General features: G+C 37.6%; 3 protein-coding genes across 3 annotated transcripts; 2 read left to right on the plus strand and 1 right to left on the minus strand.

Annotated features, from left to right (window-relative positions):
* Positions 1-6,567: 6,567 nt before the first annotated feature.
* On the plus strand, positions 6,568-7,617 carry LOC141668393 (blue copper protein 1a-like). Its single transcript, XM_074475270.1, has 2 exons — positions 6,568-6,946; positions 7,168-7,617. The coding sequence occupies exons 1-2, from the start codon at positions 6,784-6,786 to the stop codon at positions 7,494-7,496; spliced, it is 492 nt and encodes a 163-aa protein (XP_074331371.1). The 5' UTR covers positions 6,568-6,783; the 3' UTR covers positions 7,497-7,617.
* A 564-nt stretch (positions 7,618-8,181) lies between these two features.
* On the minus strand, positions 8,182-9,593 carry LOC141668391 (putative aspartic protease At2g35615). The gene has a single exon (XM_074475269.1). The coding sequence runs from the start codon at positions 9,544-9,546 to the stop codon at positions 8,284-8,286; it is 1,263 nt and encodes a 420-aa protein (XP_074331370.1). The 5' UTR covers positions 9,547-9,593; the 3' UTR covers positions 8,182-8,283.
* Positions 9,594-14,386: 4,793 nt separating this feature from the next.
* Positions 14,387-14,860, plus strand: LOC141665396 (uncharacterized). The gene has a single exon (XM_074471384.1). The coding sequence runs from the start codon at positions 14,387-14,389 to the stop codon at positions 14,858-14,860; it is 474 nt and encodes a 157-aa protein (XP_074327485.1).
* Positions 14,861-15,470: the final 610 nt, after the last annotated feature.

Genomic DNA, 15,470 nt, shown 5'->3' on the forward strand with positions numbered 1-15,470 from the left:
ACTATAAAGTATTCTATATTACCTGCGAACACGTATACTTGCGTGTGTTATTAGCGCGTGTTTCGCCCTAACAATAGGTACAGCTTAATATGTATATATATATACATATATATATATATATATATATACTTCCGGGAATTTTCGGGGGAAGTACTAAGGATGTGAGTTGACCGTTGTCAACAGATTTATTACATAAGGGGGAGTTTCTTTTGAAATTATAATCAAAATATTTAAAATAAGTCGAGATAATATTCTCCAATGATCTGAAATTATTCGAATAATTTTCCGAAAATCAGAAAGTATTTTAAATTAGGCTTTATGATTTTTAAATCATAATAAATCATTAGATAGATAATTATTAATTAAATATTAATCGTTAAATAATTAAACCTCGAATGAGTTTACTTTAAAAGAATATTTAAAATAATATTCCTCAACTAATTCATGTTTACGTAATTTAAAGTAATCTTTAATATTTAATCGGGTTTGAAATAAATAAGCGTTGGAGAATACTTCTCCTATAATAAATGATTAGTTCAATAATGCTCATTATTCGAACAATAAAATATAGTTGAGGGAATACGATCTTTGGAAATCGTTTTAATAAAAGTTCGAGGTATTTAATATTTCGCAAGTGAACATCGAGTCCCTTGGAATAAAATAAGTACGGACTTTTAATGGTCCAAAACATCGCCGGGATGATTCCCGAGTTTATACTTTATAAAAACTGACCGACTCTCGGTCTTATACCTTATATATCGCGCTCTATTATAGCTTTTGTATTCTTAAAAAAAATATCTCCGGAATACTTCCGGGTTTTCATAAAATTATATTGACCGATCCTCGGTCTAAAATATACTCCTCATATATACAATGCTACTCTCTAGCGTTATTGATTGGAATTCGGTAATATTCATATACCAAAATCATTATCATATCGTATGATATTATATAACATAATTCGTAAAACATCGTAAATATAATATCATGTATATATCGACATTATTTGAAAACAAACACAACACAATAGTTTCAAAAAAGTAGGGTTTCAAAACTTACGTGGAGTCCAAGACACGTTTCCAGACTTTCTCTCGTTCCGGATTTTCTAATCAACAAACATCATAATCTTAATCAGTATTCCTACTCTCATCACCAACTCATATTTCTAATAAGTTCAATACTTCATAACTTTCATCATTCGACCGACTCGAAATAAGTATCACTCCTTGGTCGAAACGGACGGTTAAAGTGGTCTTCTAGATTTGACTTTACCGAATATTACTATTACGCGACTCACACTCCATCATTTTTAATAAATCGTAAAATTAATATTTTAATACGAAACCACCTCGAGGAGCTTCTTGAGTTCTTGTAATATTTATCCTAAAAGGTTTATTTTGATAAAATGAATTTAATTAGGTGAAAAGTATTTCAAAAGTTCGGTCAACTACGGAGTTTTACTATTCAAACCGCTTTCACTAAAACGTTGATATCTCTCAAACCGTTAACTCAATTGACACACCGTTTTCGCGTGCGCGATCTAGACAAAATTTAGAACACATCATTTGAAAATGGTTTTCTGGTAACAGGGTTGAAAATCCCGAAGTGGCAGTTTCCTAACAGGGGGTTGTTTTTGACGTTCGTACTCCGCGCGACCTCGGCTCCGATATTTTTATAAAATTGAAAAATCAACATTTTTACTTGAAATTGTTATAGAGGTTAAGGAACTCCATTTAATACTATCTGTAAAAATTTTATGAGTTATGAAAATTTTTAAGTCGATCCTTTTTATTTCCAAAGTTCGTAATTCGTAGCATTTTTTGTTGCGTAAATCACTTTTAGCAAAACGGCCATAACGTTTGATCTGTAAATCGGAATCAAGCGATTCAAGCTCCTAAATGATACTTATAACATTGTATATCATAATCGAGTGTTATTTATCAAGAAACTACAGTTTAAATCTTCAGAACTTTCTGCAGAATCTTAATGTTACGTTTTGTTCGTTTTAGCGAGATTACGGTTACGATCCGAGTTTCGTTTATGCCTTAAATCTTTATACTACCACCAACAATCATCATATCATCATCACCACACTAACTCCTCTCAAGAACATCATATTATTGAGGCAATAATCATCAACCTTAAATCTACTTAACTAAACATCAAGATTACAACAATACTTTCACCCAAAACTAGGTTTACAACTATGTTTTAAAAGATCCTTGAACTTAAATCTTAAGTAAGGATGGTTCAAAGATTTATACCTTTTTTAAGAGCTTGAGATATTTTCTTGATGATGGTGAAGCCTTGGGAGTGCTTGGTAGGGTTTTTGGAACCTAAAACAACCATTAAAATCAAGAAACCAAAGAAAAGTTACTATTCACACTATTCACTATCATCTTTCTTGAATTTATTTCTCCCATAAAACCTTGATAAAATGAGCTTAAAGATTTATCTTATCTTAGTTTAGGAGGTATGAAGCTTGAGAATTAATGGGAGGATTTTTTCATGGGTAGAGCTTGGTGTTTTGAAAATGATTTCTTCTTTCTTTTTGATAGGGCCGAATGAAGCTTCTTGGGAGAGGGAGAGAAATTTGTGTTTGCTTCTTGGTTGCTTCTTGGAATAATGCTTGTGTTTGATTGTTTATTCTCTAGTATATGTCCTAGGATAGATTTATGTTGGCAAATCCTTGGACGATTCTAACTAGCCCTTTCTAGATTACAAGCTAAGCTAGTAGTTTAGCCATTAGCTTTACTATTCTCTTAGCCTTAGATGATCATCCTACTTCCTTAGCTCACTATTTAATAAAGTAACCATGGTTACTTTTCTACCACGGTTAGTTAGTGCGTTACGTTTATTTAATCGTTTACGCGTTCGTTCGGTCGCTTAAACATTTTCATAATACTTTCTCACAAACGGTTCGCGACGTAAATCCTTTCATATTTATTCCTCATGTTTTGAAGTATCGTCCTTGGATATAAATATGTAGGGTTTTAAATTCATAATTATATTGTGATTCCCGTAATCCTCGATAATTCGTAAATACGGTCATTTTTCAAAGTTTATTTTCTTCAAAAATTAATAGCGTTTACAAACACTCATTTGGTACGTATAATCATGTTATCAACTCCGAAACTCAATTTCTCATACACAACATAGTGTGGGCTAAAAAGTTTTCCCCGTCTGCCAGGATTACTATTCATCAAACGTTTTTACAAAGTCTCAAAAATTCGAGTTATTACAATCTTGTTCCTTATTATTATTGATTGATCTCTTGGGCAAATACATATTATTCCAGGTTATTTGCGAACCCTGAATTAGGATGTTTTGAAATCAAAATACTTTACGGACTGGATGGTTACGATAAGGGCAAGAGATGGCTGGACCCTTTGATATGAGGGCCAGAGATGGACTGGACCCTATGGGCCGGGATGGACCGGACCCTTATTTATTGAGTCATAGTGCCTGAGTACCTGAATGGATCTATACAGGTAGGTATAGATCTGAACTATATCCTGACTGGTCAACATGGTAAGGGTACAAATGTTGATTCTAGTGTACAGTCTAATTTATTGTTGATCGTCATTAACATCATTCCTTCTTGAAAAATTTTATGGTTACAAACCAACCAAAGTTCTGATTCAGGAGATGAATTAGTGAACTATTAATTGATTATTGATCTATGATTGAAGGCTAACAAGGGCCTATGTTTTATTCACTCAACTGTTTTAAGAAATAAAGAGGTTTATAAAATCATTTAAAAAATTGTTTCCAGGAGTTCCTTTTTATTATAATACCTGGAAACCAATTATGATACTTGCCAGGCATTTTTGGCTCACTCTTGCTTTGTGAATTCCTATTTCTTTCAGTATCAAATGTGGATAAAAGTGAATAGCTCTTAATAGACAACAAAATTGGAGAGATCCCAGCAGGAGGAAGTTGGAGATGTCCGAGTGAATAAGACGAGGAAGTTAGTAAAGAGGTAGTAAAATTTTATTTAGTTGTTATAAATAGTAGAATGTTAGATTTTTGTTTCATACCATAACCTGTAAATGATTCGAATTAAGGGGTTATTTGTATATTTGTTTTAATATACAGGTTTGTATTGTTTAAAGTTGTTTGGTGATACCCAATTCTGACATTGGATTTGGGGATCTTACAGTATACACGAGAGCAAAGTAGAGGGGCGGAAAAGTCATTTTGGAAAACAAATAAAAGAAAATTGCAGTTCTGTCAGCTAGTCAACAATAGAGGTGGTCAAGGGGGTAGAATAGTAAATTGACTGAAGGAAATGAGATATGTAATTGGGGAAAGGGTATTGTGAGGGTATCGATGATTATGTGTTTCTAATTAGGGTTTTGGAGAGTTGGGTCTCTCGAACGCCCCAAACTGTTTTTCATTTGTATTCAAAGTAACTTTATCGTGATCGCTCAATTAAATTATCAATTCGTGTTTATTAAGTGTGATTATCTGCCTAGTCTTTTGTAATCCATTACAACTTTGTAGTTGATTCGCCATCAGAAATGTGCGTATCACTGGCCAATTCTCCATTTGCATACAATTTATTTCCATATCGATAATTGTATGGGCATTTATTGTTTGTTCTGCCACATGCTCCTACCAGGAAGTGCATGACAAGCACTTGAAGTACCTGGAAGAGTTTCAAATCAAATAAAGGAGAATTTTGTTTATAGCAATTGGTACAAGCTGATATTGTATCCATATAACTACCTGTGTCAAGGAAAGCAAATTGTTCAACCAGCAGGGTTCCAACCAAAAACTTCATTATGTAATCCACAACATCTGGGGTGACAGTAGATTGGATTTTATTTTGGTTGTAGTAGTTTCTGCAAGTGATCGACTAGCAGCATCAGCTGACAAATCTTCTGGAGTGGCAGAAATATTATAAAAGGAAATCGATGTGAGTTTTGGTGGATAAGCTTCTCAGTGAGCCCCGTGATTAATTAAACATTGACAAAAATGATAACCAAGATGCAGAAAAGGCTTTGCATTGTTGTTGGAAGGCTACTATTGAAGGTTAGCTGGATTTGCCAAGGTTAGGAAACAATGATATAGTGGGGAACAACTCCCTCCATTTGTGTATATATTTGGATCGAATAAATCCGGACCAATTTTAATTTACCGACTTAATTGATTACGCGGTTACAAAAAAGACACCTATGTTTCCTCTCATTTTTCCTGTCCTCGTGTGGCCATAGTGTCTTAGCTTAGTTGGTTGAGGGTGTTCTTCGTTCGTTGTTAACAGTGGCCCTTGCTTGAATTTGGGAGCTCTCAATTGGTACTGTTTGGAAAAAATCTGAAACTAACAAAACCGTAAGTGCATGGGCGTACGTGAGTACGGTGCACGTACGGACATGTACGGGTTGAACCATAGAGAACCCGAATAAAGTTTTTAATTTAATAAACTAACAAAAACAATTAACTATCACTCAAAAATATCACTTTTAATAGATCTAAGAAACATATTTTATCGGATAAACATAAATATCATGGCATAAACATGCATTTTTAAAAGCAAATAAACTCACAAGTAGTATTTAGAGTAAAGACATTCAATGACTATAAATCAAGTTTCATTCAAATCCATATAATTATTTCACATTCATTTTACCAATTAAATTAACTCTCAAAATCATATGGATCATAACTATACAAACTCTCAACTCTACTTGTGTGGCTCACATGAAAATACTCACATTGGCATGATATTAGAGATAATCAATAAAATAAACATGTAACAATATAAGCACATACACCATCATATCGAGTCTTTTTAGCCAACTACATCCGCCCGTTCAAGAGGGGTTAGTTGAACATCATCGAGACCATCTTTATTAATCGAGACAAACTTGAATATTTTATTAATAATAAAATCATGTTTACAAGGGAGAAAGACAAAGATAGATACAAGAGAGAGGTAAAAGTTATGTGAGATGAAATGTGTTTTTACAATGTGGCTAAGTGGTCTATTTGTACTAAAAATCTACACTTTAGCATTAATTATAAAAATCTCCTAATTGATTTAGAACGATCTTCGTGATCACGTGCTCGCTCAGATTTCCCTTTTTAAAAGATTTCTATCTTGATTTACCACGATCCTGCTCCCGATTTTTTTTAATACACGCACAATCAGAAACACCACAAAATCAAGTATAAAATGGGAAAAATAAGGTACTAACTGGTTAATATATTACACTAATATTATACAATAAAAATATGTCATCAGGTACATACGCTTGAGACAGTGTTTGCATTGACAGAGTTCATATCCTTCCTCGTCTATTTGTTTGTTTTTGTTCACATACTATATCACGCACACAAACACGATTACATTGTTTGTTACTGAATTTCGGGTTTCTGCAGATTGTTTCACACGCAGATCAAGCAGAAACTATAACCTACAGAATATCCAAATTATTATCGCTTTACTTTGTCTTTGAGCCAAATGGGACAAGCATCAGGTCTCCGTAAAAGTGTTTTATATAAAATAAGGATGATTGATAAGTTGATCCTGTATGCTGCGAGTTTGTCTCCAAATGACCAATATCCTGTCCCAACAATTATAAGGTCAAGTTGAATGTCCTACAAATCACAAATGGCACAAAAAGTTGCAATGCAGACTTGGCCGGCCTTTTTCAAATCTTTATAAATTAAAGCTCGACTACCTCAATCAAAGGCCAAAGCATAACGCAACTAAACAGCTCTAAACAAAGAAGAGAACATTTAAGATCGTGCTTCCAGATTATTTGTTCATTCTTTCCAATGGCCACCACTAATCTTTTGGTTGCATTTGCACTGATTTCAGCAATTATTGTTCCAGCTTTGGCAACTGAGTTTATTGTGGGAGATGACAATGGTTGGAGAACCAACTTCGATTACCAAACTTGGGCTGCAGGCAAAGAGTTTCACGTCGGCGACAAGCTCAGTATGTCGTTTACTTAAATATTTTATGCGATGTTCACTTGAGAATATTTTCAACTTCTTGGAGTAAACGCAATGTGCGAATCTAACATGCTTTCTAATTTCTGATCTTCAAGTGAGATATAATGGCATTTTTGGTTCAACTTTGCCATACTTGGAATTTCGCTCAACGTAATAGTGTAGCTTTCTTATATCTAATTATATTTGTTTTCTATTGTTGTGCAGTTTTCAAGTACTCTGCTGGCGTTCACAATGTTCATAGAGCAGATTCAGTTTCCTTTCCAAACTGTGCACCATCTGCCACAAGTGTAGCGCTTACTACCGGAAATGATGTGATTACTCTTTCAAGCGAAGGAAAAAAGTGGTATATATGCACCAAGGCTTCTCATTGTGCCACCGGAAACATGAAGCTTGCGATAACAGTGTTGCCACAAATGGAATCTCCAGCACCAGCTCCTCCTGCTGTTTCTGCAGCTACCGTACACCGGGCTTCTACATATTTTGCATGGATTACTGCAGCATTTGGCGCAATCATGATGATAATTGCAGCTTAATTAAGAATGTTCAATAGTATGTCAATTTTTTTACTTTTAACATACCTTTTCGTGTTGGTGCTTAAATTGTGATCAATGTTATCCCCTTATCAATTGCTTTGAATTGTAGTACGATATTTTAGTCACTTGTATTGAGATTCTTACAGTTAATACAAGTATTCTTGCATTTGCTGTGTCAACCGTGTATATGGTATCTGTCCATCTTATGATATACTAATGAATGAAGGAGAGGAAGTTCTGATCCTGAGAGCGAGGGGGCGATGAAGACTGGTCATTTCAGACTGGTCATTTCAGACTGGTCATTTCAGACGGCCAGTTATCAGAAAACATCAAACAAACCTTGTAGGACAGCATGTTAATATTCTCAACGGAGAAAAAGTATTTTATACAAGTGGCTTCTAAGGCCGTCTATCAGTTATATTTATTTATAAAATTGAATGCATTTTTTTGTATGAAGCCACATTTGTGGTGGCCAAAATTATGGACAAGGGTGATAAGGAGAGGAAGTCCTAAGTTGAAACTTCAACATACGAAGAACAAATACTAGTCCTTAAGATTTTTTTTGTATACCATAGTTTAACACACACATTCGAAACACCAAATGAACGGAGTATTTTATAGAAGTTTACTTTTTTAGGTCCCTGCTTGCAACCGATTTCAACTACCAGTCGAACCATCTCGTCAATTTCATCTAAACATCAAAATAAACGGAGTATTTTATAGACGATCAAGGTGGATTGTCGATTATTCACAAGATAATGATATTACTAAAACAGGTTACTGAAATTTAAAACTGGGTACAATCTGCAGGTGCAAAAGAGACTTTGTTTGCACCAAGATCATACTCAATCTGGAAGTTGATTTGAGCTCGGTTGCCATATATGTCTATACCATCGTCCGAAGGTATCATAGATAAGCAACTCAGACCGTTCCCTACATTTCTAAATATGTTGATTGTATTCAAGATAACATCAGCACCTGTAAAGTGAAATGTCATTTTTATCTCAGGGACTGCAAAGAGTGATTCTGTTTGGTAACATAAACGGTACTTAGGATGTTCGACTGAATTAAGACCGACCGTCACACGTACTGCTTCTTCCAAATCACCATACAACGCCGAGTTCAAAATATTAAGTGTAGTTCCGGAATCAATTATTATATTTCCACTTCCAGACTCGACCTGAACATTGTTCTGTATCGTATTGCCTCCAACTGTAACAGCATCGAGGTTTAAATAGTAGTAAGGACGATTACCATGGGATAGCATTGGAGTCGAAACAACATTAGAAGCTGACACCAAGTCAGCATCCTCTCCAAATTTTAGTTTGCTATTTAAACCCGACCTCACGGGTACTAAACAGTAGGCGAACTTGTTGTGAATGGTGTTTGCTAGTTGAGAATTGAGAGATAAATCTCCTTGGCCTAGACCAACTAGTCCAGAGCCCTGACTACTAAAAAGGCCACCGTTAATGTGACCACAACCAAAAACAGTGCCTGGAAACTCTGTATTTGACTGGCCATCAAAAGTGAACGTATCAGTGGCCAATTCTCCATTTGTATACGAATCGTCTCCATATCGATAATCGTACAAGCATTGGTTGTTTGTCTGGCCACATCCGCTTCTAGGAAGTGCACTACAAGCATCTGAAGTACATGGAACATTGTTGGAATAAGTGGATGATTGAGATGGATCAAAAAAAGGGGCATCTTGTTCGTAACAACTGGTACAAGGCTCACACTGTATCCATATAAGGTCACTGCCGGTGTCAAGCACAGCAAATTGTTCAACTGGTGGAGTTCCGACTGAAAACTTCATTAAGTAATCCCCATCGCCTGGGATGACAGTAGACTGGAGTTTATTTTGGTTGTAGTAGTTTCTATAACGAGCAAGTGAGCGAGTTGCAGCATTAATTGACAAGTCCTCTGGAGTGGCAGAGGCATTATAAAAGGGAGATTGAGGTGAGTTTCGGTAAATAAGCTCCACGGTGAGGCCCTTGATTAATTTAACATTGATAGAAATGAGAAGCAAGATGCACAGAAGGCTATGCATTATTCTCCTAAGGGGTTATGAAACAACGATATGGAGTAATATGTTACCACTCGCTGATCCTCCTTATATAGGAGATTTAAATGACTAGTACTAACTCTTATTACTATTAATCTATCTTAAGCACACAAACCACAAATTAACCTACAGAATGCCTTTTTCTTTATTCTCTTTGTATTACTTTTTGTTTGTGTTAAGTCGCTTTGAAAATTCACAAACTAGCATAATTATTCTCTTCGAAAATTCAAAGTGCCAAGTCTCCGCCAAAATATGAACCTTAATTATGAAACTTCACTACCCATCCCCACCCCCTCTAGAATAATACGTCAGAGGACTGACACTGATCCAACGCCAAACTTATTCTTCTACGTAGTTCGGAATCACGGATCAACAAATTTCTTCGTTAACAATATCAACTCAACTGGAACCAACATTCACGGTTCACTGTTGTCAATTATTTTCTTGATCTATTATGCAACTGTATAATCTGAATTAAGATTACACACTTTATACTCCAACAAATTCAAATGAAATGCATTTATATTATCGCTAATTAGAAACAAAGTCTATAACTAGCAAGAATAATAACATAAAAGCTAAATTTTTATGTGGAAATTTTAATTATGATCAGCGCGCAGTTATTTCTGCTAACTACTAATATTACGTATGCTCTGTTATGGTGCAGTTTTCATGTACTCTGCTGGGGTCATAATGTTCATAGAGCAGATTCAGCTTCATATTAAAATTGTACACCTTCTGTAACAAGCGTTGCACTTATTACCGGAATGCAAGCCATGGGAAAAAAATGGTATATATGCATCAAGGCTTCTCATCGTGCCACTGGAAATATGAAGCTCGCGATAACAGTGTTGCCACAAATTGGATCTCCAGCTCCGGCTCCTACTGTTTCTGCAGCTACCTTACGCGGGGCTTCTACATATTTTGCATGGATTACTGCAGCATTTGGCGCAATCATGATGATAAATATGGCTTAATTAAGAATGTTTATTAGTAAATCAATTTTTCGTGTTTGTGGTTAAATTGTGAACAATATTATCCCCTTATCAGTTGCTTTCCATTACTGTGTTTTAGTGACTTGTATTGAGATTCTTATAGTAAAAACAAGTATTCTTGCATTTGATGTGTCAAGTGCCAACCATATATATGGCATCTGGTCCATCTCATGATATACTATTGAATGAAGGAGATGAAGTTTTGATCCTGAGAGCGAGGGCGGTGTAGACTGGCCTTTTCAGACAGCCAGTGATCAGAAAACATCAAACAAACCTTGTAGGACAGCATGTTAATATTCTGAAGAGAGAAAAAGTATTTTATACAATTGGCTTTTATTATCTACCAGTTTAATTTATTCATAAATTGAAAACATCTTTTTATATATGAAGCAGACATTTGTGGTGGCTAAGTTGTGGAACAATGGTGATAAGGAGAGGAAGTCCTAAGTTGAAACTTCAACGTATTAGTACATCTTACTTGTTGATACTCCATCATACCATAGGTTTACACTTATTCAAAACACTAACTTTATCTCAGAAATTTATTTTTCTTAACTACACACGTCCCTGCTTGCCAACTAATTAATCTACATATCTTTTATGATAATTGCTATCTGTTTCAACTTCCGGTCAGACGCATCTTGTCAATTTCATCAGAATATCAACATAAACTATTTTTGTAGAGATCAAAGTGGATTGTGGAATTATACAATGGTTACAGTTAACTACAATAGTCTTTTCTCTCGAATCTTGCGTGCATGAATCTTAAAAGAGGAGTAGACAACAGAAATAGACGGAGTACTAGTGACTACTAACTACTAACCAGTAAGGTCCCTTTACAAATTAACCAACCATATTACATGGTTTCATTATTCTCAGGATTACAATATTACTAAAACAGGTTAATGAAATTTAAAAGTGGATCCTGATAGTACATGTAGCTCCCGCAAGGGATAGACCCGTACTCCTAACTCGATCCAGTCCTGCACACCATTAGTCCTAATTGACCCAGTCACGCAAGCAAAACCTTACGAGGTCCCAGCACGAGAGACACATGCCAAAACGCATGATAGGGACAACTGTCACCCATCAACCATGAGAATAATCAAGGCACGTGTTAGAGGATCCTCAGAACATTCCCCAACCAGTCCCGTCCCGACACTTGTAAAACATCCACTCCAGCCAGATGTCCTCCGCTCCTAAAACCAACGACTACGATTAAAAGGTACCAACCCCAAAACCCTACCCTTGGGCTATAAATAGCCCAAGAAGGAAATATTTTGGGGTTAATCACTCTCTTACACTCATATACACACACAACCAACTTGCATTCCTTTCTATCTTCATCTTCCCCAAAAACGAGTTCTTACTCTCACACCGAAGGCGCCGCGAGATCCAAACCCCCCTAACGATGTTGTTTTGTAGGAGCCCCACGACAGCTACACCACTACCGCGACGAATGATCCAAACATGGCGTCGAAGGAGCAGCCCCGCCACCAGGAGTTACCATTTGGCGCTAGAAGGAGGGGCTCTACATCCTTGGGTCTCAGTTCCCCTGGATTCACCTTCATCAGCAAGCTCTTGAAAGAGTCCATTTCTTTAACTTGTAAGAACCCAATCAACCAAACTCTCTCATAAATATGAATGTTGTTTATTTAAACCACGTTTATCTGTGCTCGTTATTTTAGGCCACGTTTGTGTGAGCCCTGTTTCGTTGATTTATTCCACGTTTGTGTGTGCTATTGTTAGTTTTGATTATTTTAGAACCCCGATTTTGCTCTAGTTTGCATATTGCCTTTGTGTTATAGAACCCAACTGCACTCATTCTACCACATTGTTAAGTAGTCCCAGAAGATTATTTAAACTAGTCCCAGAAAACTGTTTGTTACTGCTTGTTATTGTTCTATATAGTTTTTGCGATTTTCGAAAAGCAACCTTAGATCAATATTGTTAGTTAGAAATTTTTGTTAGTTGTTATTGGTATTTTTGAGACAATGGCAAGAGCAGGAAATCATACTTCTGGGAGACCCTCTGCTAGCACTCAGGTCCAGGAGTCGGACCACTCCCAGGCTCAGGAGCCCGGAGCTGACCAAGAAACACTCCAGGAGCAACTATTGCAACACACTCCAGTTATGGAGAGGATTTTCAACACTCGGGACGCCAGGACCCTCATTGAACTGAACCAATACAAGTACACTAATGTCCTGGTGGATGACGAACACATGGTCAACCTCACAAGTAATGAGTTGGCAGAAGCAATCCGACTCTACAGGCAGGAGCAAACCCGGAACCAGGAAGAAGCCAAACTTGAGGAAGAACCGGAGGAGTCCGGGGACTCCCAGCAATCTAAGACATCTGTCTTTGACCGAATTGAAGCTAAGGGGAAGAAGAAAATAAGGATCAAGGAAACAAGAAAGAAACAGAAGCGGCCAAGCAAAAAAGGTTAGAAGAGATGTGAGAGCAAATCAAAAAGGAAGAAGAAGCAAAACTCAAACTAAAGATCCAGAAAAGAATGCAGTTAGAAGAATAAAAGCTACTGGCCAAGCCCAGGACCAAAAGAGCCCGGAGGGATCCCGCTCCGGAGCTGATTTCTGACGACGAAGAAGAGGAGAAGCAGAAAGACCTAAAAGATATCATCTATGAATTGAAAAGGAAGATGGACAGAGACCTGAGAGTAGAAATTGGGGAAACATTAACTCCTTTCAACCACTCCTTGGAGGCTATTCCCCGACAGCGGGACCTGAAGCACTACAAATTCGATTCTTTTGACGGTCTGAGAGACCCAGAAGAACACTTGAACTACTTTAAGCAGATTGCGCAGATATACTACTACAACGACTTGACAAAGTCCTGTTTTTTCGCATCAACTCTTAAGGGAGAGGCCCAGAGATGGTTCAGCAGGATCCCCTCCCGAAGCATCCACAGTTGGAAGGAGTTCCGCGCAGCATTCCTCAGGAGGTTCCATGCAAACAAGACACATGAGATGCATATCACCTAGAAAGAATCCGGCAACATGACAATGAGTCCCTCTTAGCCTATATATGTCGGTTCCAGGAAGCAATCAACAAGGTTTTGAACTTGGACGGGCGCGAAGCTCTGAGCATCTTCAGGATAAACTTAGATCCGGAGCACAATGAAAGATACATAGTAGAACTGATCAATAAGGAGCCACAAAGTCTGGCAGCAGCTTACTCCATGGATGTCAGATTCATAAAGGAAATTGATGTACTCCAGGCAATAAGGATGACCCGCAGTGACGGATCCAGGAGTAAGAACTCTGCTGACCGACCAAAAGGGGGTTACCATCAGGACAAGAAGTTCAAGCAAAGCCAGCAGAACCAAGAAAGACAAACTACTCCAGTTTTTCAGAGGCTCGGTCCTAAGCCGGAGTCCAAGAGCGATCCAGGACCCACGAAGCAGTCCCGGGAGCCAAATCAGGAGCCAGACTGGATTCCTCTAAACATGACCCGAGAGGAAATCTTGAAGGAGGTAAAATACAAACCTTTTTATTACCCTCCGAAGCCAATGCAAACTCCTTCGGAGCAGGCCTTACAATAGGCAGTGCGATTATCACGAGACACACGGGCACAAGATGGAGAACTGCCTATCACTCAAGTACTTCATCGAGGACCAAGTAAAGAAAGGAAACCTGAACAAGTACTTGGTCCGGGATAACAACAATAGAGGAGAGGTACAGAAGAGAGGAAATAACGCAGTTAATGTAGTCCTAGGAGGATCCCACTCCCCACCACGAAGCCCGGACTTCGGCGAAGAAGTGATCTCAATCCAATCACTCCCAGATCCGGTGATATCCTTCAACAGTAAGGACTATGAAGGAGTCAACCCCCCACCACAATGCAGCTTTAGTTGTCACCTTGGACATCTTTGATAATGAAGTAAGAAGAATGTTGATAGACAATGGTTCCTCGGTAAATATTATCTTCAAGCACACAGTGGATCGAATGCAGTTAGGGAGCGTCCTCTCAAATGATTGCCGGGAGGATCCACTCTATGGGTTCGGACACAACTTAGTCCCAATCCAAGGGACCTTGTATCTGCCTATAATTTTTGGAACTGCTCTTAACCAAGTAACTCATGTCATTAAGTTCTATGTCATCAACACTCCTTCATCATACAATGGAATCATTGGCAGGTCTGCTCTAACTATGATGCATGAAATAACTTCAATCTCCCATCTCAAGATCAAGTTCCCAACACCGACAGGAGTCGAAGAAATAAAGGGAGATTATGGAGTTGCTGAAACATGTTACAGCCAGGGGTTAGTCATGGCAGAAACCCACTAGGACAATAAAAGGAAGGCCACAGTCCTTCGCAAACAGCAAAGTATAAAGAAGCACCGACCCCAGCCAAGGGAAGAAACAACAAAAGAAGTACAACTCATTGAATCAAGTACGGATTTAGAAGCAAACATACCAAGTCCGGAAGGACCGATAAGCAACCAAGTCATGATAGTCGACAAGGCAAATCAGGTCCTATACCAAACTAGTCCTACCATGCAAGCAACCAAAGACAAAGGATCAGAACAAGTAAACTTCTACTTGGAGAAGAATTCCGAAGCCCGAATTCATCAAATGATCTCAACCAAGGAACAAGCAATAATCGAAGCTGCAGTTAAAATAGAGGAAGTCCAGGTTAATGAAAGCAGTCTTAACAAAAAGGTAAAAGTTGGGTCAGGACTCGAAGAGTCCTTCAGAGAAAGACTAGTGTCCTTGCTCCAAGAGTACAATGATGTGTTTGCCTGGAGTCTAAGAGACATGCCCGGACTACATGAGTCCATAGTAATGTCAACCCTAACAAAAAACCATTCAAGCAGAATCGAAGAAACTTCCCTCCAGAGAGGCAGAAGGTGATAGACGAAGAGGTGGAGAAGTTACTCAAAGGAGGAATCATCAA

The sequence above is a fragment of the Apium graveolens genome, chromosome 6 (genome assembly GCF_009905375.1).
Source record: "Apium graveolens cultivar Ventura chromosome 6, ASM990537v1, whole genome shotgun sequence".
Taxonomy (NCBI): Eukaryota; Viridiplantae; Streptophyta; class Magnoliopsida; order Apiales; family Apiaceae; genus Apium; species Apium graveolens.